Consider the following 24,689-nt stretch of genomic DNA (forward strand, 5'->3'; position numbering starts at 1 on the left):
CGAGTCACGTATCATAACCACATTTTGTCTCACACCCTCATTCTTAGAACTGGAAGTACACTTTTATAAGATCTAACAGCATCCTACTATATACACTGGAGATATATATGTACAATAACCTGTGCATGTATTTACTCATACATACATATTCTTAGAGGTGAGCTCATTTTGATCTGTAGAGAGTTTTGCAGAGTCACTGTCAAGACGTGGATATTAGGCACAGATTGTGTTGCACAGAGGAGACAGAAAAGCCCCTCCAAGTCTACAGAGTACATCAGACAGACCACTCAACATTATGAGCAGTACAATCTCCACCAAGGTCTGGGGATATCTTGTCCTCCTCCAGAGCCTTAATCAAAGGATTGGCTGTATTTTAGATAAAGTGGGATGGACATGCATACACAAGGAACATATAGCAATACCAAAGACAGAGCTGAGAACATGGTAAGTTTTTTTACAGCATGCCAAGGATGCTGTGAAACATGTCTTAAACAGTCCCATCTTCCCATACTATTAAAAGGTAGAAAAAGAATTGTAATCCATGAGAATTTAGGCATTCATTTGAAATAGAAATGTCGTCTTATAACAAGAGGAGCAGGAGCAAAGAAACAAGTCACACATTCTGAAGTTGTCTCCTTAGCCAAAATATAAGACCTGTTCCCATGGATTAGAAAGAGGCCCAAATCTGGGTTACTGAGGATCTTGAATGGTAAAAATAGGCATTTAAATTACATTTTTATCGAGTGATATCTGTAATGGAGCAGAAAACTGGATTTACAATGACAGGCATATACATGATTAACATAACTATAATATTAGACAGCCATTATTATCTAACAAAGATACAAGTTTATCTCATTAGAACTGGTTTCTGCTTTGATGCAGTGCTCACAGGAATAAATGGTAACACCTGTGATAAATGGTATGTGGGGACACAAAGCAAATGTACATGTTGAAGAGCTTTCAGTGCACTTCAAAATGTGTAGAACCGGGTGCATTTAGGGATTAGAACTATAAGAATTTGCATTTCTAAAATATGTTGTTTGACCATTTCTATATATAAGTGCTTAAAATTTTCCATGCTAGAATTAACGGAAAACAAAAATAAAATTATTGTCATGTTTGAGACATTGGTCAATCAAAACATCCCTGTTGTATGTCCAGATGTATCATTTCTACAACCATCTGCTTACTGTGGGGATGCAGCATAGTGGTTCAAGGTATTCCTAAGAATCAGTCGTGTTCTACTTATTGCACCAGTGCTATAGAGGGAATATATAAGACTATCATATAGGACCTCATGTTAATTTTCTGTGTATTTGGCAGTGGGCATCCAGACTGATGAGATGAACAACACTTTCCCTTAAGCATTTTGTCAATTGAACAGTGATTACAGGGATGCAAACAATTTCCTCTTATGCAGTAAGAATACTTGCCATTAAATGGCAATTCACAAGCTATGTGTCACTCTGTTCTCCAATGACAGTTGTTAATATTGCTAAGGAAACTGAGAAGAAAAGAAATAATCACTTGCATTTTCAGTTTGCCAACACGGCTCATTTCCGTTCCTTCCTCAAATTTCTGCGAAACAAAAGTGAATCTTCATTTACCAATATTTTTCTGTAACGATCAGTGCCATGTATTTTTTGTGCTGGATTCTGGGAATTCTCTACCAATAATTCTTGGTAACAGATATGCTTCTTAGGTACATCTTCCTCTGTTGCTATTGTGGACACAAGCCAAGACTTTTAAGCTTATGAGGAGCAAATGACATTATCCTCATCTCCTGGTACACAGTATCTAAGGCTAGGCAAGTTATTTGGTTACCAGAGGTAGGAAACCCAACAAGTGCCCTAGCAATAAAAATACAACAATAAATAAAACAACTAATTGTTTGCTCCTCTCCTAAATCTGAAAAGTAACTGCCTGAAGCATCCTTTAAACTCTAACAGCAGGGTCAGTTCCAATCAATCAATATAATTGCACTCACAAAGTTTCTCTCTTTTGCATCATAGCTACATGCCAACTCCTTAGACAGAAGATCTAGCAAATCTATAACTCAGAGAATTTGAAAACAAATTCCAGACAAACTAAAAACAAACCACTACTAAGAGTGTACTATATACAGATTGAAATGTGACTTTTTGTTGATAGGGAAATGGTGGCAATTGAACACTGCATTTAGGAAGTAAATGAACACACGGCGCCTTTTAAGAAGTGCTTATTCCTGTGCGTGTAAATATTTTGTAAACCAGTCGTCTGTGAAGTCCTTTCACATCACCAGAAGTCATAGGAAGCAGGATACTGTATGGTAAAGTTCGCCTCTTTACTTTGTGGTAGGTTATAGGCTATATTCACACTTTGGTAAACAGATGGCTACTGTATCTTCATCTAGTATGTTTGTTTTAAAATATTCAGGTCTAGCATTTGCTAATAGTAAATAGTTGAAGTCCTGTTGTGTAATGAAAGTAAAGTTGGAAGTTTCAGTCTGTTCCTCATTGGTAAATAAGGGAGCCCCTGCTGTGATACATGAGGGCAAGGGGTCTTTATTTACCAGTGAGAAATGGACTGAAATTTATGATTTTGCTTAGGTTGCACAGAGGGATTTCTGCTGATGTCTATTAGTATGTCTAACAACGTGAACTGAACAACTGAAAACACAGGCAGTTTATGCTGTGTGAGGGAGGGGCAAATAACCTGAAACTGTATTTCCTCAGACCACAGGCTGCCCATGACTGGGACACAAGCCGAAGAAACTTTCTCATGTTAAGTTACAGCGTAAAGCATTAAACTTCTACACAAAATTCTAATTGTGGTTTACATGTGCATAATGGAGTTTTTGTGCTACATTTTTTTCCCTCTGTTGCATTTCCCTTTGCACAGTGGGTCCCAGGACTGCTTGCACAACTACTTTGCCTTCCCTACTTGTGTGACACAAAGCCTGCCAGCACGGGAGACATGCTTACGGGATTGCCTGTAAGAGTTTGGAAAAAACAAAGAAAAAGGCCCCAAAGAAAATCACAGCACTATTCTGCAGGCAGACAAGCTTTACAGCCTTCTTGCTGTGGCTTGATGGAATCCATGTACCCAATAGCAAGACAAAAAGGGTTCTGTTTTGTATTGAGGTCAGGAATTTTTTTAAATGAGGTAATGACATGTTGCAAAAGACAAGTGGGTTACTGAACCCTTTGCATGGCTGATACAGCCCATTGTGGTGCAAGGAGCAATCATCCATTCAAGCAAGGCCCTTGGGAATGAATTTAAATTTGGGATTGGGGAGCAAACTCGATCTCAAATTTCCACAGGATGCTTTGCAGCAGTAGCCCCTGCTGAATGCAGTAGGAAAGAGCAATGATGTTACTCAATGAAAAAGGCAAATACAGGGGGCCCATCACAATGGTTCTGTGCAGATCTGCATTTGGAAACCAGGCTCACATTCCAAAAAGGGTATACTGTACTAGAAGTTTCAGTTTTTGCTATAAAGATGTATTGGAATGTCACAATCAGTGAAGCTGCTATCTCTGATACAGCTAACTGTTATGGAGTCCAGAAGTTCTTGTCTCTTTTAGAATATACGGTAACCATATTTCAGACACAGTTTGCATGGGCTTTTGAGGTGGCAGAATCTAACCAGTGAACTTGAAGTTTCTTGGCACACATTTGTGATTGAGGAATATTGTGCAAGGATACTGCATTCATTCAACACTTCAGTCTATTGCCTTGGGTTTGAGTAATGCAACCATAAACACAAAGCAGTGTTTTAGAGGGCAGGAACCACACAGCTAGATGACTAATCCCTCATTGTGTGGCCTGCCTTGTTAGTCTAAGCGTGGACCATTAGAAAATTCCTGAAGTAACCCACACACATCCCAGAGATACAGCTGGAAAATGGAATAGGCAGGGTTGGGAAACACATTTTGTTGGCCTACACCTCCCCCCCCCCCGAGTTCTAGCTAGCATATCCAATAAATAGGGAGGGTGGATGGAGCTGTAGCAATATCTGGAGGGTTACATGTTGACCACCCGTGACTTAAAAGCTTTGCATTCTCAACATTTTGTTGTGATCGACATGCCTAAAACCTTCATGATATGAGAGAAAACTAGTGCCATATAGCTCTCTTGTAAGAAGGAGTGTTGTTCGTCTCATCAATACTGGCTTTTTAAATAATCAGAAAGACTGAATTTTCAAGGAGCAGATAGCCAAGTGAACACGGGGCTAATATAACATCAATGGGTGCTGTGGAGCAAGGGTGAGGAAGCCATGGTGGCTCAAAGTGCTCTTTCAGCATTTCAGCATTCAAAAACCAGAGGCTTCACTAAATCTGGACAGTAAACCCCATTTTGAATGATAAGCAATGCATAGCATAAATCGTATGTTGACCACAACTATTACTTATATTACTTCAGGAGCAGACGACCACGAGCACATTCTATGCTTGCTGCATTTATAGTCCTAGATTCATTTAAAGTATGTGAGTGCACAGGTAAGAGATAAACTCTTACTTCTATAAGGGGAGAATAAAAGGCATAAAAATAGTGAAATGGGTGAGCAGGTAAATGGAGACCCCTGGGAACAGAGCCGAGATCCTTCTAATGCTATTAGGGCAGATGAGGCTCTACTTCTACCTCTGGCGCAGGGGTGATATCTTCCCTCAGTACCAGTTGCCAGAACTTTCTGAAATATATGCCAAGTGACTCTAAATAGGCATTTGTGTGAAGAAGAGGTACTTCCACCAGAAGCGGCTTGCAAATTGGGTGAAATGTATAGACAGCTGGAAGATAAACAGTTCATTAAGGCCGACCTTAATGATGAATGCAAGTCTGTCCTCAACAGCAAGATGTGCATTTACTGTGGGTCGGTAAGATAGTAAAGGGTGTTCCCTGGACTTCTTCATTTTGGTGCATGCAGCCAACTGAGAAAATAATGGTAACGAAGGAAAACAAGTTGCTTGTAAGGAATTCACTTGAACATTAACAGGCAATAAAGGAAGAGACTCATTGGAGTTGAGGTCTGATTAACAGGCATCTGCTTTTTTCCTGACTGAACTATTCCTCAGTCAGAGAGTACCTTTCCTTCTCATTCCAGTTCCCGAAGATGCATGTTGGATGGTTCCTGGAATGAGCACTGCCTTCTTCAGCTGATGTAGCAAAGCGTATCTAACAAGCTGTCCTTCACGGGTGGGTCCTGATGACAGGTAAGGACACATAAGGCTACAGCATTGTTAGGAACCCTCAAGCGCCCTGTCAGTCATTCACACTAGCCTGACCCTGATTGCTGCTCCAGGAGGCAGTAGGTCCATGCGTTCCAACCTTCTCTCTCCCATTGCCCACCCATAATGAAGCAGAAACAGAGTACGTTTCTCCCGGTTGTTCACATTGCTGCTGTCATTGTTCCTGAGTTTAAAATCAGAGAGAAAAAGAGTCCCTGTATTAAGAAAGCCCATCTTTCCAAATTGACCATTTTATTGTCCTTGTCCTCTTAAACCTCTCAACGCATTTCTTCTTCTGCTCTGTCCCCTTTATTATTGAAGACTTTCATGGGAAGTTGACATTTATGTTCAAAATAACCCCCCTGCACAGCAGGGATAGATTGTTCATAGTCACTTTGGTTCCTTGCCTGACATATCTTTACTCAGTCTGCTAAATTCGGTTCCTTGCTGATTTTTTAAAAACTTAAACAATTAAAAAAAAAAAAGAATCCTTGTGTACACACGGATGGGATATGCTTCTCCCCCTTATAGAGTTTAATTAAGTGCAGCATATATTTGAGCTTGAGACAGGAACTGTCAAGTAACAGATCTTCAATAATAATGGCTTTAAACAACATCATGGTGGGGAGTGGTCTCGGCTACAGGGTGTTGCTTTCTTTTAAAATGGTTGTAAACAGTGCTCTCTTCTTTGTGGTTTGGAAGCATTGGCCCTTCTGAGGACTTATCTGCGTGGTGAATCATTCTAGAAAACAAGAGATAAACATTACAGGTGAAAGATGGCTTAAATTGACTAAATGACTGATCAGTTCTAAACTGCATACCTCCTCAGGACAAGCTATAGAGAGGTTACCTGTTGCTCAAAAGGATTTAGCACTAAAACTAAAATAATGTTTATTGCCTTTTGTTTTCTGGTCCTCACATAAATAAGAACGTAGCGGGTATCAGTAGGAGCATAGGAAGAGCTGTGCTTAATCAGATGAAACTTCACCATGTGTACCATTCTCTTCCTACCTCGGGCCAATTTGGTGCCCTTGGAAAGACCATAAGCAGAACATGAGGCAGCAGCCACTTCCTAGCCATGTTTCCAAACAACTAATATCCAGAACTAGAAACCCTTTGACACTAGATTTAATCAACAGTCATCGTAACTAGTAGTTGTCCCTCCCAATCTATAAGGTTAGATTCATCCTACACAAATCTATATAATTATAATTTGCATAATTCGTGTTGAAAGCATTCCAGTCTGGCAGCCATTGCTGTATCTTCTGGCAGTGAATCTAGTACTTTATCTGCGCGCTCTATTAGGAAATACAGTATTTCTTTTTATATGTCTTCAGTATCTTACTCCTTATGGCTGATGAATTGAGGGTCATGTTATTTCTTCATGCAATGGTTGGGGACACCCCTCCCTTTCTTCAGTCTATTAGTTACCTGTGTCTCCCATTGTTAAGCTTCACTGGATTGTGAATATAATCCAGACAAGTATGTTTGATCTGTGTTCTTGCTGAAACTAGTCAGTATATGCTGGTGTTTAAATAACAGATCAATGCGTATACACAAGCCAAGAGTCTCTTATAAGCAGAAATGTCCTTGTACAGGATATGAAACGGGTTCATTGAAACATGGTTAGTGCACTTACCAGTCACCTTTCATCTTACCAAATTGTCATTTAAGTGTTTCTATAGCTTTCATAAATCATTGCATCTTTGTCAAAGAGAGGATGAGAAAATAAGTTACCCTTTCTCCAGGTAGATAATTGTATCTGCCACTGAGATCAGGGAGTAGCTGGTACTAACAAGTACATTTCATTTCTCTTTTTTGGCTCACCCGTTACATCACTGATTACAAGTTCATGCCTCACTTGGTGGGAAATAACCAGTGCCTCCATGGAAATATTTTGCAGTAAAGCATGAATGGGAACTTTTTCTAGCATCTCTCTTTGACCTCCTTTGCTTTTCCTCAGTCCCATGTGGCTCTGTAATCCTTGTTCTGGCTTCTCTTTTATCTAGCCTCTGTAACTGCAGAAACTGCCCGCCCCCACAATCTACTATAATGACAGTACTTACATGCATTTACATCTCTCCTTGCCCTCTTCTTCCTCCAAACCTTTGTTTTGTCTTTTATAGCTCTTCCTCCTGCCTAGTAGTCTCCTCCTATCTTCTTCCAACCTCCTCTTCTCTCTTGCACATCAATTCCTCTCTTTGCCCCTCCCCAAGCAGTTCTAGGTCATATCAGCCCCCACAGCTGTCTCTCTGTGGTTCTGACTCATCATACTACAATATGACATCGTATGATATGCCACCAGTTACCCAGGAGAGCTGACAAAGGAATCAAGTGTTACCGGACTTGCTTTATCTTTCATTGGAAGACATCAATCCTTCTGTTTAGAAGTTGTTAATATTTTCCCAATTTGGCTGTTCATTCGGAGAAAATCATTCATAAACCTCTTATGCTCTAAATATGTGCAGATAAGCCAAAACATGGCAGCTGTGTTTTATCCTGCACCTTTAACCAGTCACTTCAAATAAAGGCTTCTTTTTGAGATTCTTGGTTACTAACAGCTGGTGTGAAGGAAAGTGCAGCATAAGCAAAAAATGTGTGTGGTTGTTTAGAGCACTGGTTCTTAACCTTGGGTTACTCAGGAGTTTTGGACTGCAACTCCCAGAAGCCTTCACCACCAACTGTGCTGGCTGGTGTTTCTGGGAGCTGCAGTTCAAAAACATCCGAGTAACAAAGGTTAAGAACCACTGGTTTAGAGAACAGAAGCTAGATTCTTGGTGTGACTCTAGCAAAAATGCCTTGGGGAGTTTTATACTGGCTACACAACACCCACTGCTGGGCTAGAACTCCATATACATCCTGAAAAACAGAAACGTTCCACCAGTGTGTCCTGTTACATGCATGTTACTTTTTTTTCTGTGTCCGCCGAAGATATCTTGAATTTACACCCACAAACCAATTAATATGCATTTTACCTCAAGTACATTGCCGCAGTCTCCTGTGGGAAACTCAAGTTGGCCTATATAAAATGTGAGAAAAAAATAGCTGTTGGTGAAGGGGATGAAGGTTGCTTAATTTATCGTCATTCTTCTCCACCACTCCTTGGGTTCAGTTATTCACTAAAATGTGCCGCTTTGGATATGAACTCAGAAAAAAAAGTCTCAGCTCTCCAACTTTTTAAGCAAAGATAAAGGAATTATATTCTTACCTTCCAAGAGGCACATTGACATCAAGGCCAAAGAATAAAGGCAAGAGAGAAGAACAAGAACAGGAAAAGAAACTGCAGAAGAAGAAGAAGAAGAGAAAGGGTAAATAGTTCATAGAATTATAGACTAATGGAGTTGGAAGGAGCCTTTAAGGCCACCAAATCCACCCCCCTGCTCTTTACAGGAATAAAAAATCAAAGGATATCTGCCAGGTAGTTGTCTAAGTTCCTCATGAATGCCTCCAACACTGAAGCCCTCACTACCTCCTGAGATAACTAGTTCCATTGTTGTACTGCTGTAACTGTTAGGACATTGTAGAGAGCCACACAGTTAGGCCAAAGATTCAAGCTGCAATCCATGCTTACCTTGGAGTAAGTCCCATTGAAATCAGTGGGGCTTACCTCTGAATAAATATGCACTGTAAAATAATTACAAATCCAGCAGACTTTTTATCTAGTACAATGGCATCACACTAGTTAATTTCATTAACATTATTACACATTGTGTTACCACTGAGACCAAAAGCCTACACAGATCTTCAGCAGTTGAAGATCTGGTCTTATCAAGAAGTCTGTGTGTTTGTATAAATTCTGATATGCACATGTAGAACTCTGTACTCATTTTATGGGAAGGACCCAGTCACAGTGCACAAGTGTTCCGATATTTTTCCTTCCTTCAATGCACTGGGTAGTTAGGTTTAGATCATAATACTGAGTTAGGACTTTCATTTGTACAGTCCACGTTGGAGGGAAAAATGTAGTGGAAGAATGAGGATGCAGAAATAATCTTTAAAACAGGGATAACCTTTCTATTACGAATATAGTGCTTAAACTAAATAGAAAATCTTTCATGTTGAGTCCCTTCACTAAAACAATTTCCAGCATGATGGCATAAGTAGACTATGCCACTATTTTGCTTTTATGTGGAGATTAAAGGCTGAATAACTTTTTCAGTTAAAATCTCTTTGCTACTAAGAAAGGAATTACAGTGGTGCCTCACTTAACTATGTTAATTTGTTCCAGCGAAAGTAGAACGAAAACATCGCAAAGTGGAAAAAAAGCCCATTGAAACGCATTAAAACCCGGTTAATGCGTTCCAGTGGGCTAAAAACTTACTGTTCAGTGAAGATCCTCCATACGGCAGCCATTTTCGGTGCCTGTATAGTGAGGAATCCGTCCCTAAGCACAGCGGGAAGCCATTTTGAGCACCTGGTGGCCATTTTGAAAACCTGACAATCAGCTGTTTTGATCGTCGTAATGCGAAGAATCAGTTCCCGAAACAGGGAACCGATCATCGCACAGCGAAATTCCCCCATTTAAAACATCGTTTTGCAATCGCAATTGCGATCACAAAAACATTGTTGTGAAGCGGATTCGTTGTAATGCGGGGTAATCGTTAAGCGGGGCACAACTGTACTTGCTGTTCATTTAGCAATGAGTCAACACTAGGAAAAAACTATTGAGATACAAAAGGGCAGAATTTAATTAAAATTAAAGAGAAATACCATCTATACAGTACATAAGCAAGATTTCTCAAATCTAGATCACAAGCTAATCTCAGGCCAATGCCTTTTATTTTATTATTCTCAACATGGTACAATAGTATTTGATCTCCATTGGAACAGGAGTAGGGAATTTTGATTTATCTGGAGACCAAGTGGCTAGAAGCCTACTTCCGTGTTTTAAAAACCAGTATCTGTAGGCATCAAACAGTGTGTTGAGTGCCACTCCTGAAGATTTCTGGAAACTGCAGTTCAGTTTTCTTATTACAAGAGGCAGCTTTTAGGACTGTAAAAGCAGAGCCACACTTTGTCCACCCCTGCAGTACAGCTTTTGACTCAGACTGAAGGTTGGAATAGGTGGGAAATTTTCTGAAATGGTAGCGCCCCCACCCCCATCATTCACTTTTAAAAATCTGATGGGAATTGCTATTACTGGGCATTGTTCTTCAAAGTTCCTTCAGAAGATGGAAGAGTGAAAGCAAAGAAGCATTTATTTCTTCTGCACTCTTTCAGATGTGGCATCTTGAAGCCAGGTCAGAATGAATAAGAAGCAATAAGCTTGCTACCCTTACTAATGTAAGCCGCCCCGAGTAGACATGGTCTAGACAGGCGGGGTATAAATAAGTAAGTAAGTAAGTAAGTAAGTAAGTAAGTAAGTAAGTAAGTAAGTAAGTAAGTAAGTAAGTAAGTAAGTAAGTAAGTCTTCTGGGTAAAGAAAAAGTTGCGGAAGGACAATGGCATCCAACCAGCAATGGTGAGGATGAAAACTCCTGTGGACCAGTGGGACAGATTTTTTGCTGCTTATATTTCCACCCCCTCATAAATTTCACAGATGCCTCCCTATTCTGTAAACGGAGAAAGAAGCATTTCAGCTCAACTCTAACAATAACCACTGATCAGGCAAGGTTTACAGGGAAACACCTGAAAAAGTCACTGAACCTGTCAAGCTTTTTTCTTTAAAAAAGCAAAATGGCAGAAGGGTTAACTCCCACCTCGTACAATGGTAAGACTAGTTGGAGATTATAACATTTTCAAAAAGCCAATCTCAGAAATACAGAAATAGGTAAATCAACCAACCTTTTCTTCTAAATCCTTGATCTGTCTCTTCTGGATGTCAGTCTTATCTTCCAAATCTCGAATCCTCTAGAAGTTAAACAAATAAACACAGAAAAACCCCTTAGACTGGATGTATTTTGGCTGAAGAAAATTAATTTACCCTTTCCAAACCAAAAATGTCAAGATACGAAATGCATTTGTGATTATGGAGGAAATGCAAATGCAAGTTTGATTTCCTTTGACTTCTGTTGAGTGAGGTTAAGTATGTCCTTATTTCCAAATCAGAGTAAACATCAATAACCAAGATCCAGAGCTATGTATTGATATCAAATGCTATTGAGATAGGAACTCCTTGCCCTCTTCCTCATTTTGTGGACCTCCATGGTGCCAAAAGATCCACTCCAGAAGACTTTCCAGGATTCTTGAATGTACTTGGGGTCCTGCAGGAATGTTGTAAGGTCATTGATTCTGGCATAAGCAGTGGCATCCAGCTAAAGTACCTCATTGGATTCTCACTGGTGGGACTTTTTAACTGCTCGGCTTTGCCAGGATTGCAAATGTTATTTTTCAAGGCAAACACAGTACTCTGTCCACGCAACAGTGATAAGAAAGTCTGCTCTTACACAATAAATAAATAGAAAACGGAAACTCACCTGATGTGCCTGCTGAAGCAACTCCATTCTCTCCTGTAGGATTTGGCAGTCATATTCTCTGCTTTTTCTTAGCATCTGCCGTCTTAATTTTTCTACTGCGGTCCTAAGTTCTTCTTGCTGTTTCTCACTGAGCAGTTCTCCAAACTTTATTACTGTTTCTTGCTGCAAAGCATTATATAAGGTGGCTTCAAGCTCCTGGATTCTCTAAGCCACGAAACAATAAAATTTAGTTAGGGGGATGTCACCCCATACAAAACTGTGCTTTTGATCCATATTTTAAAGTTATCAAGTAGAAGAGCTCAGACACCCAGAGATGATGAGGTAAAAGGAAAATGAAAAGTCTGTCTTATGCCTGTGACTAAATATTGGTGAAAACCTACCTACTATTCCTCTTTGATTTTCAAAATATTTGCCTATGTGTCTTCTCTTTACTTTTCTGTCTTATCTTTTCCCCCCCCCCCCCGAGTTTTTAGACTTCAAATGCTGACAACCCCTTTTAGATTTTCCCATTCACATCATTGCACTGCACATAGGAATATGTGCTGCTGTTTACTGAACAGGAAGCTTTGTGCTTGAGGGAGCTCACATATACAACACACATACAAAGTTGCATCTCCCCACTACAGAAAGAAATGCGGAGTGAGTTCTTCTTTGTATTCCCTTTCTTTTTAAAGTTTTAATTTTTAAGTTGTTGAATTTGATTATTGTTTAATTTAAATGTGTATTTTTATGTTATGTTATGGTTTGGATTAATTTTGTTAAACTTGTTACCATTGTATTGTTTACTTTTATTAATTTGGTATATTTTTGGTCTTTTCTTTTTATTTTATTTTGTTTGAAATGGAGGGGAAGGCTTGCCCCCCCCCCCAAGCGGGGGTCCTTTGAATATCCGAGTGATTACAGGTAGAGGAAGGTATGGCGATGGCACAGTTCCTACTCATTTCAGAAGAATGGTGAACAGATGTTTGAAGGCTGTTCACTGTTCTGGCACTGTGACCAACCATCAGTCGCAAGGTAGTCAGATCAGCTGTCCCTCCACTCTAAATCTGGTGCTTTTGAATGCCAGGTCTGTATTCAACAAATCCCAGATTATCCAAGACCTTATTCTGGAGGATGATGCAGACCTGGCATGCATAACCAAAACTTGAATTGGGGGGGGGGGGGAAGGGAGTGTTCCATTGACTCTTGCCTGTCATCTCGGTTATGCAGTCCAGCACCAGGGTAGACTGGAGGGGCGGGGGGGGGGAGTAGCCATTGCTTATAGAAACACTCTGGAGGTTGTTAGGTGCTCTACAGTGTTGAAGCCAGGTCTGGAGGCCCTTCATGTGTCGATTGGGGCCAGGGATGGTATTGGGATCTTTCTGGGTTACTGTGCTCCCTGCGACCCAGCCGTTTCCTTACAGGAGCTGGTGGACTTTGTCTCTGTGACACTGTTGGAATTCCCTAGGCTTCTGGTCTTGGGTGATTTAAACATCCATGCGGAGGCAGAGATTTCTTGCCTGGCTCTTGAGTTCTTGGAAACCATGGCTTCCTTGGACATGTCCCTACATGTTAACGGTCCCACCCACGTGGGTGGTCACACGCTAGACCTGGTGTTCTCCACTGAGTGGAGTGAGTGTGATTTCATCACCTAATAAAATGTAGCCTTTCAGTGGCTGTCCCTCCCCGCAGGGAGCAAAGACCTATTTTAATGGTCCGCCCTCTAAAGTTACGGATCCTATAGGATTCCAGGAACCCATGAGAGAGATTCTGGCTGATCTGACTGGCGCTTGTGTCAAGGCTCTGGTTGATGGCTGGCTAGCTGCCGCCACCAGGACTGTTGACACAATTGCTCCTAAATGTCCTCTCCATTGGAGAGCTCAGCCAGTGCCCTGGTTTAACCAGAAGCTGCGCGCTATGAAACAAAACAGGAGAAGGCTAGAGTGAAATTGGAGATGGGACCCAACGGAACATAATCGGAAAGCTGTCAGGATCGCAACTAACCACTACCTTACTAAGGTGAGGGTTGCCAGTCGAGCTCACTTCGCTGTCTGGATAAGCGAAGCTTCAAATCAGCAGGCGGAACTTTTCCGTATAGTTCACGATCTATCCGGAATTGGTCTGGGTGATGGGCCTTCTACTAGTATTTCACCTGACCAATTTGCAGCATTTTAAAAATCTAAAGTAGAGGCCATCTGCCAGGAGCTCTCTCCCTTTTTGAACACAGTATATCAAGCAGAGACGTCCAGCGCTCCACCTTGCCCGATGAGACTCAGATCTCTTTCAGCCTGTGACACCAGATATGGTGGACAAAGCGCTTGATCGCTGCCAGGCTACCACTTCCTCCCTTGGCCCTTGCCTGGCCTGGCTAATCAAAGCAGCCAGGCCTACAACAGCCAAATGGGCCATGGCAATAATTAATGGGTTTCTCCAGGATGGCAAGGTTCCCCTTGCCCTCAAGGAGACAATCATTAGGTCCATATGGAAGAAACCAAGTTTGGTGGCAGACAACATTGGCAATTATAGGCCCGTCGCCAATGTTTCTTTCCTCAGCAAAGTGGTAGAGGAGGTGGTGGCTGACCAGCTCCAGGCTCTTTTGGATGAAGCCAATGCCCTGGATCCAATCCAGTTGGGCTTCAGGCCCCACCACAGTATGGAAATGGCACTGTTACACTGTTTGATGATCTGTCAAGGGAGGCTGACAGAGGCAAAATGTCTTTGTTGGTCCTCCTCGCTATCTCAGCCGCCTTCGATACCGTTGACCATGGTATCCTCCTGGGGAGACTCTCCGAACTGGGGATCGGTGGTCTGGCGTTTGCCTGGCTCTGCTCCTTCTTGGAGGACTATCCTCAGAGAGTACAGCTTGGGGAGAGTGTTTCAGCCCTGTCGAGACTCAATTGTGGAGTTCCTCAGGGCTCGATTATCTCCCCAATGCCGTTTAATATCTACATGAGGCCGTTGGGCGGGGTCATCAGGGGGTGTGGGGCTTTGTGCCATCAGTACGCTGATCACACTCAGCTCTACATCTCCTTTTCTCCAACCACAGTGGATGCCATTCCTTCCCTTCAGTGCTGCCTGGAGGCTGTACTGCAATGGATGCAGGAGAATGGACTGAGGCTGAACCCGGGCAAGACAGAGGTCCTGAGGGTGGGTGTCCCCTCTATTGGTGGTTTGGGAAACTCCCTCTCTTTTGGGGGAGTGACTCTCATCATGAAGAGTGAGGTTCACAGCTTGGGGGTCCATCTGGATCTGGCGCTCACCATGGAAACCCAGGTGGCGTCTGTGGTCCGCTCTGCTGATGTCCATCTGTGGTGGATTGCCCAGCTGCGTCCCTATCTTGATGTTGGGGCACTCACCACTCTGGTCCATGCGCTTGTAATCTTGAGGTCAGACTACTATAATGCACTCTACATGGGGCTACCTTTGAGATTGATGTGGAAGCTTCAAATGGTGCAGAATGTGGTGGCCAGACTTCTCAGTGGGATGAGAAAATATCAGCATATTTCCCCCACTCTGGCTGCCTTGCATTGACTGCTCATTCGTTTCCGCATTGATTTCAAAGTGTTAATGATGACATATAAAGCCCTAAACTAGGACCTCAATATCTAGCGGAACACCTCCTCCCAGCTAGATCTACCCAAATCACTCATTCTAGCCAGGAAGGGTGGCTGAGGGGCCTATTGCCGAGGGAGGCCTGGAGAGAAGGAACAAGAAACCAGCCCTTCTCGGCAGTGGCTCCTCGCCTTTGGAACAGTCTGCCCCCAGAGATTTGTCTGGCTCATTTGCTGGGTATTTTTAAGAGCAAACTTAAGACTTGGCTCTTTAGTCAGGTTTTCCATCCTGTCATCACTTGACCCATTGTGAACTATATTACTATTGTTGTTTTTTATTTTATTATATTGTTTTTATTCTATTTTTTTATTGTCAGCCACCCAGGGTAGTCTTAGGTCTAGATGGGTGGGGTTTAGGTCTAGATGGGTGGGGTATAAATAAATAAATAAATAAATAAATAAATAAATAAATAAATAAATAAATAAATAAATAAATAAATAAATAAATAAATAAATTCTATCTCAATCAACCAGCCAGAGGTCATCAGAGCTTGGAAAAAAAAGTAAAGACTGGAGATACTGGTTATGGCATCCTGGGAGTTCCAGTATGAAAAAAAAAATCTTTTCCAAGTCTTGGAAGTCACTGCGACTGAGATCATAACAAATACTACCAAGTATATGCATTTAGTATTGAGGTACCCAAAAGAAGTTGTGTTCTGGAATGTGTGTGATTGTTCCAGAACTTGCCTTCAACTTACCATATAGGCTTGGTCAAGAGCTTGTTTCCTATAGTCTAGTTCTTCCTCTAGATAGCCTTTTATTTTACAGAACTGCTCCTGTAATAAATAATGAAGAACACACATACAATGCAAGAAAAATGTGACACATTTCGTATGTTGTGTAGGAGATAGGACAGGATGACAAAAAAAGAAGACCAGGGCGTGTTTTGTCCTACCATATCACTCTCCAGTTCCATCATCTTCTGGTGTAGAGCTGCTTCAGCCCCTTCAATCTGCTGTATCCACTACAAGAACAACAATGCCAATATGTTATTTACATCACCTTTCATTGTTACTGTCAAAATGAGAAACAGACACGAAGGCTTCCAACATGTTTTCTTTGTATTTCACCAATAGTAAGGTCAGACGAGGAAAGTTTGTCTGTAGGTGATTGCCGTTGCTCTTTGTTGGTGAGAACAGAGGTTCAAGGTTCAAACGTTGGTGAATGCCACACTTCTGATCTGAAATGCCTACTCTTTAATCTCATATGAAAGGTGTGCAGGATGTGGTGGCTCAGTGCTAAAAGAAAGGAAACCTAAGCATGCCCAGAAGTGCTTTGATATTAGTACAGTTTACATCCCAAGCACTCCAAACATGTTCCACTACTAAGTCCAGCCAAAGCCTATCTTTCACCAGATATGTTTTGGACTATAATGTTCAGAGGTTTGCAGCTGGTGCAACATCTGGATGTGCGATTCTGGGACCTGCAGGTCAAAAAAACCAAACATTTTCCATCAGGGAACTTCTGGCCTCCAGATGTTTTAGAGCGTTCTCAGTCCCTCAGACCACACCAGAGTGCCAGCTACTGCTTCATTAGACAAAACAATAAGCTAGCCATGGCCTGAAGCTCTGTGGTTTGTTTAAGCTACCTTCACTGTAAGCAAGGTCAGTCAGATATCACAGATCATCATGCTGCTCATAATCAGTAGAATGTCCTGTCTTAGTGCTAGATCTAAACATGGGTTCTGAGTTAAATTTTTCTGTTGCTTATTGACAATTATAAAGGTATTTTATTTCCCATAGCTATTTTTTACACTGTGTCTATTTACTTCTGCAAAATCTGTTATTTTACAGCCTGTTCCCTCCCCATTATGTGTAATTCAAAATAAGCAATACACTTGAGACAACAACATGCACACAAAAAAGATACCTTTTCTGCCAAGGATAATACGGTACTAGCTTGAATTATAGCCACTTGCTCTTCGTTTCTTAAATTCTGTAAATTGAAGAGGCAGAAAATTAAATCAAGAAAGCACCATTAGCTTTCCAAACCGACACTCATTATTACTGGAGAATATCTGAAGTCCATTTCTCAGTTTCAGTTATCGATTACATGTGCAGAGATCCTGCCATGTTTTCAAAGTTACCAGCTACACCAGGGTTTCTTCACTCATTACACAGAAGCTTGCGTATGAAAATGGATCATTGCCCAAAGCTGCTTTCTCCCTTAATGTATGGGAAACCTGCAGGCAGAGAATTTACAGGTGCAGTGGACAAAGAACTCTTTATCAGTGACAAGACTTCCTTATTATGAAAAAGTTAAGCTTCATAAAGTAGCAGATATTTGTATATAGGAAATGCAGGGTACAGGTAAATAAGAAAACATAAAATTTTTTCGTAAATAACATTTGATTTAGCCTAGGCCAGAGAATCTATTCCATTATTTATAGATTAAATGTCTCTTAGTTTTAATTTACAGATTCGACATACGTTATATAAATACAAGTATGAACCAAGAGCAATTTTTTTAGAATTAAATATCTCAGATAAACCATGCTTTATTTAAAAAGAGTTACACATTGTGTGTATGTATGCATGTTTTCCTTCTGATGCTTAACTGTATATAAGGTGAACTTGTCAAATGTATGTATTACTTACCCCATTGTCACCCAAGATGTCTAGCTGCTTTATGAGATCTGGAATGCTTACATCCTGTTAAAAAATATGGCGACAAATAAGATTGGGACAATTAAGTCATTCTGTAGCTAATCATGTGAATCTCACAATAAAGGAATCCATATAGTTTACTCAGTACAGTATTGCTGAACTCGGAGAGAAAACCTGTAATAACTGAGACCCTGACCTATGAATAAGGTGGAAAGATGAATATTAGGAGTTGGCCATCAACTGTGTACAGTAGGATTAGGTTATAGCTATAGAAACTTTGGAACACTTGGTGGGTGTCAGAGGGAAGGACCAGGTAGGGTCCAAGTCTCATCCCTGAATACTTCATGGATTATTTCTCTCCAATCCGAGGAAACCTGGACAGGTAGGGAATACCCTCATTATTCTTCCCTTTGTTCTATGATATATGTAATATATTTTCTGACATGTTTAAACATACTCCCCTGACACTATTCCCTCAGGAAGGTCTATATATCTTCTGTTCCCCACAGGAGATATTAACTATGGATAAGCATACGATGCTTGCACAGACTAACACTGTTACCTCTTCCAAAACTATGGATAAGTGTCTAGTGATTAATGTACATACAATTTCACCAGTGGATTAGATCAGTTTGACACCATCCATACCATCAGAACTAGAACACCCACAGTTTCTGTGGTCAAACTGCCTACCCTTACTCAAGTGTTCAGTAAACTGTGGAAATTGAGTGATTCAATCATGCCATTTCCAATCTGCATGCTTCTGAAGAGATCATATGTGTACATTTGAACATGTCATATGTGTACATCTGAACATGTTTAGTATCCTGTAGGCATGATCAAGCATCTTAAGATATGGAAAATCATATATTGCATGTAGAAGCTCTGTACTCAGAGAACCACTAAATATGTGCAAGTTGAAGGGCATGGGGTACGATTCCAGCTCCTTCACACCCTTCCTGCATCCATCTGCACAGAGATATACAAAGGCAAACAACTTTTCACAGACAAAATCTAAAAAGAATGAAAGCATGATCTCTGCTTTTTGAGGTGAATCCAAGTCAACAAACCTTGACACCTTCTTTCATGCAATAAATCTGCAGAGCGCTGACACCGTCAGAGAATGGGTGGATTTGCAGATTGAATGGTGGCGACCTTCTTTCTCTTTCCTTGAAATAAAGCATAAAAATATTTCAGAATTAAAAAAACCCAGTATACATTATTTACTGAATAGAGTATAATACCCTAATGCTGCTTTCAATACCCTGTTCAAGCCATATGTTTTTTGAGAGGCTACAACAGCTGGAGGCTGCCACTTGCCATGATCTTTGGACCCTCAAATATGCACATTGATTATTTTCTTAAAAAGAAACAAATGGTTGCTGGGTGTGCAGCAAACCAAATGGCTTGAGCTTCACCTGCCTGCCAAAGCCATTGTATTTCCCCAGGAACTCCTGCTTTTTCCTGCTTGGTAATCTTTGAGGACAGTTGTGGACTGATTTGGGCTGAATGAAGGAGGGATGGAGAAGACTTAATTTGGGGAGAGATGTAAGAAGTGATAAGGAGAGCTGGGAAGGGTGATCAGGAAGCTGATGAGAAGGCAAAGGAGGGATAGATTGTGGATTGGAAAGATTTGATGAGGGTACCATTGTGCCTTGGATGAGTGGCAGCAAAAGCGAAGCAGAAGCCTATTTTTCCTGGGACAATGAGACGGAGCAGGGCTGTGTGCCTGCTGTTGCATAGGGTGCTGCTGAGTGGGTGAAAAGGGGGACATCTGAGAAGGAAAGGGGGTGAGTGGGATGCACCTGTTTCAGACAAGTAGAGGATTTAGTGGATAGTCTGCTACTGTTAGTTTCGTGAGTCCATGTGAAAAGAAAATGGCTATTAGTTATTGCAGCAGATCTGCAGCATAGTATGTCTCCATTTATCATGGGCTGATGGATTAGTATTTATTTATTTATTTGACTTCATGCTGCAATTGGTTTTGCTTAAAAATATATGTTCTGATTAATACCTAGTAGGACAATGTACTAGGAGACACCTCATACAGCAAAACCAAGCTTGCATGCAATGTAATAGCTGGAGATGGTAAGCAGACACAGACAGTGAATTTACTTCTTCGAGAAAGAGTGCTAATTTTACTACACAACCTCTCTTTTAGGTCTACACACCATCACCATCAGCACCATCAATAGATCTGCTTTTATGCATAAAATGCTAGCTAGCACAATTTTGATTTTATGTGCTGTTAAATTGCTTCTGACATTACCCTATGAATTAGTGACCTCCAAAAGGTCCTATCATTAACAGTTCTGGGATCTTGTAAACTTAAGGCTGTGGTCTCCTTTACTGAATCAATCCACCTCGCATTTGTTCTTCCTCTTTTCCGGCTGCCTTTCTTCCTCTTTCCCTCTTGTTTGACCACACGGAGTTAGAATGGCCAAAGCTAAGCTGTAGCCACCCAGGCTAAGATGTATCTATCCCTCTTCAGGAATTAACAGTCACATCAACAGAAGAAAATTAATAGACACAATGGCTATGGGTAGAGAAGTTCTAGAAGCAGCAGCAACGGAAGACAGCACTGATGGAGGATCTTGCACAGACAACAACAAAGACACTCAAACTAACTCTGACTAGCGCTGAGCAGAAGAAGAATGCAATGGTAAACAACTCCTGAATATTTTATATCTTGAAAACCCTGTGAGGATGAGGCGATCTGATACAGTTGACTTTGGTTCATATCAATTAAAACAATTAGTAAAACAGATAATAGCTCATACATAGCAAAAATAAAAACACAACCCGTAGAAAGTTCTGTTAAATTGGAGCTCTAATCTGCAATGGGTCACACACTTTCGCCCTCCCCCCATCATTCCTCGTTTCACAAGAAAGGTTCCCACTTCAAGCTCTAGATTTCGGAACTCCAGCAGCTCATTCTGATCCCTTGCATCTTGCAGTTCCTGTTGCAATCGATGGTTCTCAGATTCCAGTTTTTCTATCTGAAAGGAAAAGATACGTTTTTAGGAAGTGATTCCAAAATGTGCCCTTTTAAAAGTTTATTACCACCATCTTCTCTCTCTTCTCCAAGCTTACCTTCTCCCAAGAGGAAAAGATACTGAATTATTTTGACTTTGTAGTCAATTTGATAAAAAGACGAAATAACAAAACCTTTGAGGTTTGCATGTCATTTGCTTATAGATATAACTGGTCTTTAAGAAGTGAATTCAAGGTATCAAAAGCAACTTGCTAGATGAAACAAAAAAAAATTATATGCTGATTTGACACTTTTGGAGGAATTAATTATTCCTCCCAAAATTAATTATTTTAATTAAAGAGAAACTTTGAAGACTATTTTTGAAGATCCCTAAAAGACTTTTTATTGACTTTATAGGTTTTGATCTTTTATATTATGAAGTCAATGGACAAGGACCCTATTTTTTAGCAAAGTTACAAGTCTTTGGCTGCTTTGAAAGGACTCTTCCTCAAAATGTAAGAAACTGTTAACAGAAGATGAACGTTCTTGGCACTTAAGATTGTCAGAGGAGGCCCTCCTCTGGATCCCATTGCCAGTGCAGGCACAGTTGATGGGGACAAGGGAGAGGTCTTTCTCTGTGGACAAAGCCCTCTCTGGTGACCTGGGATGTTCTCCCTCCAGAGATCAGACTGGCTCGCTCCAGACTACCTTTTCCACCCATCTCTTCAGAAAGGCTTTTAACAATCATGACTGATTCCCTGGATGCCCTTTTTAAAACTGCAATAGTTTTTAACATTTATCTATGTTCTTAATCATTCATTGTATTTTAATCAGTTTTACAGTTTAATTGGTTTTTAATGTATAAATTACTGTGTTTTTAATTCTGTTCTTTTTAATACTGTGAGCCACCTTGAGTTCCACTTATTGTGAGAAAGGCAGTCTGTAAATAAGATAGACAGATAGATAAGATGTTTTACCCTGATATTCTGATGATGCAAAGTGAATCTTTTGTCTCATTATTTTGAATTATAACATCTTTTTTTAAAAAATGCTCAGTGCCAATCTTACGATATTGTTTGTTATTCCTTAAATTTTGGAAATAAGGAGTTGGATAAAGAGTTAATAGGCTAAATTCTTAGTTACATTTAGAATGGATACATGGAAATAAATGGGATAAGTTAATAGGAATTCATTTATTATTGCTGCACAGGAGTGCAGCACAAGATATTGTGTGACAGCCCAATTCAGTATTCCATAAGCCAACTCAAAAAACAGGGTGCCCCAAACAAAAAAAAAAAAGTAACTTAGAAACTGGATGTTGGATCAGCACCAAATATAGCACAGGTGTAGCAGAGAGTCTTTTCTTGCTCTTTGATGAAGTTGGGGACATTTTGACAATTAGTTTTCAAGTTATGCTTTTAAAAGGAGTAAATCTGTTTTATCCCCACCTACCACCATGGAGACACTATTGACCATTTCTGTCTACAGATTCAAAACAGATTAGATATACTGAAAAGACCAAATGTGCTTACTTTGAAAGAGAATGGTTAGTCCCAGATTCTTTTTTTATTTGAAAGGAATCCAAGCTTCTGGGGCTCTCATACTGACTTTGAAAATTGCCATTTGAGAGGCAAAAAAAAAAAAGTCTGAGTTTCTAGCTTTCTTATCAGCACCAACATTCTAAAGATAAATAGTCCAGTTTGGGGGAGGAAAACAGAACCTTCGACCCTGCCACTCAGGATCAAATTAAGTCAAAATGGACTACAGGATACACTGTTCTGCTCACTACTATTCACACTGGTTGAAAAATAGTTCTGATAATTGCTTTGTGTTTGGGTGAGAAATGGTTAACTGATAAAAAAAGAAAGCTTTTGCGATTTTCGCTTGCATGGTGTCATTTTGTGAATGGTCGTGAGCAGAAGTAGGTAGGCTTTAGACCAGTGGTTCTTAACCTTGGGTTATTCAGGTGTTTTTGGACTGCAACTCCCAGAAGCCTTCACCACCAGCTGTGCTGGCTGGGGTTTCTGGGAGTTGCAGTTCAAAAACACCTAAGTAACCCAAGGTTAAGAACCACTGCTTTAGACCACTGGTTCTTAACCTTGGGTTACTCAGGAGTTTTGGACTGCAACTCCCAGAAGCCTTCACCACCAGCTGTGCTGACTGGGGTTTCTGGGAGTTGCAGTTCAAAAGCATCTGAGTAATAAAGGTTAAGAACCACTGCTTTAGACTATCTTGACTACTGCCATTGGTGTTGTCAACATTCAAGCTGCCCTTTGCTATGTAAAGCTTGGAATCCTTTTCCTGCTGGCAAGGTGGGTATGTGCAACAACATTGAGCCATTTCTTGGCATTTTGAATCATGAGTACAGAGGCACAATATTGAATACTGTACATTTATAAACCGGAAGTTTTTTTTTTAAAGAATTGAATGTTCTCCTGATTTCAGTGGTCCTTCTCTAAATATCAGTAAGTGTGGAAAAAGTTGTTTGCTTGCTTGATTTGTACCTATTGTTTCAACCATTTCCTGAATTTAAGATTAGAAGAAGTTACTTCTATTCATATCATTAGAGTGTGGAATAGACAAATGTATTTCCAGGTTTGAGACTAAAATTTGAAATGCTGATTAACAATTTGGATATTCACATTTAGTACGTACCTTATCCAAAAGCTCTTGATTTCTCTTAATAAAAAGCTGCTTATCTTCTACCCAGTGGGAGTCCTGTTTGATTTTAAAATGTAAATATATTTAAAAGTGCTGATATGGAACAAACTCCACACACATCTGTTCATCACATATTAAAATATACACATCATTTTCTTAAAATAATCTTTTTGGATTTGGTCTTGATGTGGCTGCAGTTTATAGCAACATAAAACTGTAGTCATGCCAGTGATTAGGCTCCAGTGATGAAGAAAAAAAACAGTGCTGTTTTCATTGTGCTGACTCAACTTTTGTTCAACTTTATACATTTACTACCAGATCATTTCACAGTTGTGCTGTGTCATGAAAAACAGGACATCCAAAATGGCTGAATTTCCTGCATAGGACAACCATGACAATCATGGTTACAAGCTCTGTTACCCAGTTTGATGTATCTCGTACATTTTTCATATGTGCGAAGTATATATGTCCTATAAAACCAATCACATTTCTAAAAGCTTTCTTATGTAAGTAAACAGTTTATACAGAAAACATCCTGTATAAATATGTACCTGTCCTTTCTGGGCCAGTGTTTTTTCCAGGTCTTCTATTTTAGCTTTGTACCTCTGAACTTCAGCTTGGAGCTGCTCCTGTGCCTGTTAAAAATAACAAACACATTATGATTAAAACAATTTTTCAGACTGTCTCAATTTCAAGTTAAGGCAATGGGTATACAGAACTGCTGGATAGCTCAGTGGTTTAGGCATCTGGCTTTGGAGCCAGAGTTCGGAAGTTTGATTCCCCACTGTGCCTCTTTGACAGGAGCTAGACTCAGTGATCCATAGGGTCCCTTCCAGCTATGCAGTTATGACAATAAGACCGAGAAAGTTAAGTCAGTAGTTTGCGTTAACTGTGCTGATTTCACTGAAATAGTTTTGTGCTACACTCCACTGAGATATAGTATATGTGTGTTAAAATTCTTGTGAGGGGGTGCAGGAGCACCGTCCCCAGCCCACAGCAAGCAGTTGGGAAGAGGGTGAGTTGCCTCAGGATCAGGCCAGCAGGTGCAGGAGAGACAGTGTAAGCTGGAGGAGGCAGGATCAAGGGAAATAACTGGGAAGGCAAGGGGTCACCACCTATCTTGGAAGAAGGTGATAGTGGGAGGATGTTGGCTATCACCACCAGCTTTATTGACTTGCGACAGGAGCCAGGCACTGGTGACTCCAGTTATGGGCTTGGACAAGGCTCCTAGA

The 24,689-nt window shown here is 40.6% G+C and overlaps 1 protein-coding gene across 6 annotated transcripts in view; it reads right to left on the reverse strand.

The window, feature by feature from the left end:
* Positions 1–2,581: 2,581 nt before the first annotated feature.
* Positions 2,582–24,689, reverse strand: part of JAKMIP2 (janus kinase and microtubule interacting protein 2) — a 148,503-nt gene continuing 126,395 nt past the window's right edge. For 2 of the 6 annotated variants that reach the window (XM_020806646.3, XM_078385779.1), the window contains exons 11-22: positions 24,009–24,092; positions 23,452–23,514; positions 20,723–20,821; positions 18,893–18,991; positions 17,814–17,867; positions 17,086–17,151; positions 16,112–16,180; positions 15,915–15,992; positions 11,627–11,830; positions 10,995–11,060; positions 8,419–8,490; positions 4,238–5,952 (exon numbers count right to left, since the gene is read on the reverse strand). In XM_020806646.3, coding sequence (XP_020662305.1) covers positions 8,440–8,490; positions 10,995–11,060; positions 11,627–11,830; positions 15,915–15,992; positions 16,112–16,180; positions 17,086–17,151; positions 17,814–17,867; positions 18,893–18,991; positions 20,723–20,821; positions 23,452–23,514; positions 24,009–24,092 — 933 coding nt within the window. In that variant the 3' untranslated portion in view covers positions 4,238–5,952; positions 8,419–8,439. Of the gene's footprint in view, positions 5,953–8,185; positions 8,230–8,418; positions 8,491–10,994; positions 11,061–11,626; positions 11,831–15,914; positions 15,993–16,111; positions 16,181–17,085; positions 17,152–17,813; positions 17,868–18,892; positions 18,992–20,722; positions 20,822–23,451; positions 23,515–24,008; positions 24,093–24,689 lie in introns of all 6 variants that reach the window. The other 4 variants (XR_002301735.3, XR_013541906.1, XM_072990222.2 and 1 more) reach the window with 4 other exon arrangements.

The sequence above is a fragment of the Pogona vitticeps genome, chromosome 2 (assembly GCF_051106095.1).
Source record: "Pogona vitticeps strain Pit_001003342236 chromosome 2, PviZW2.1, whole genome shotgun sequence".
Taxonomy (NCBI): Eukaryota; Metazoa; Chordata; class Lepidosauria; order Squamata; family Agamidae; genus Pogona; species Pogona vitticeps.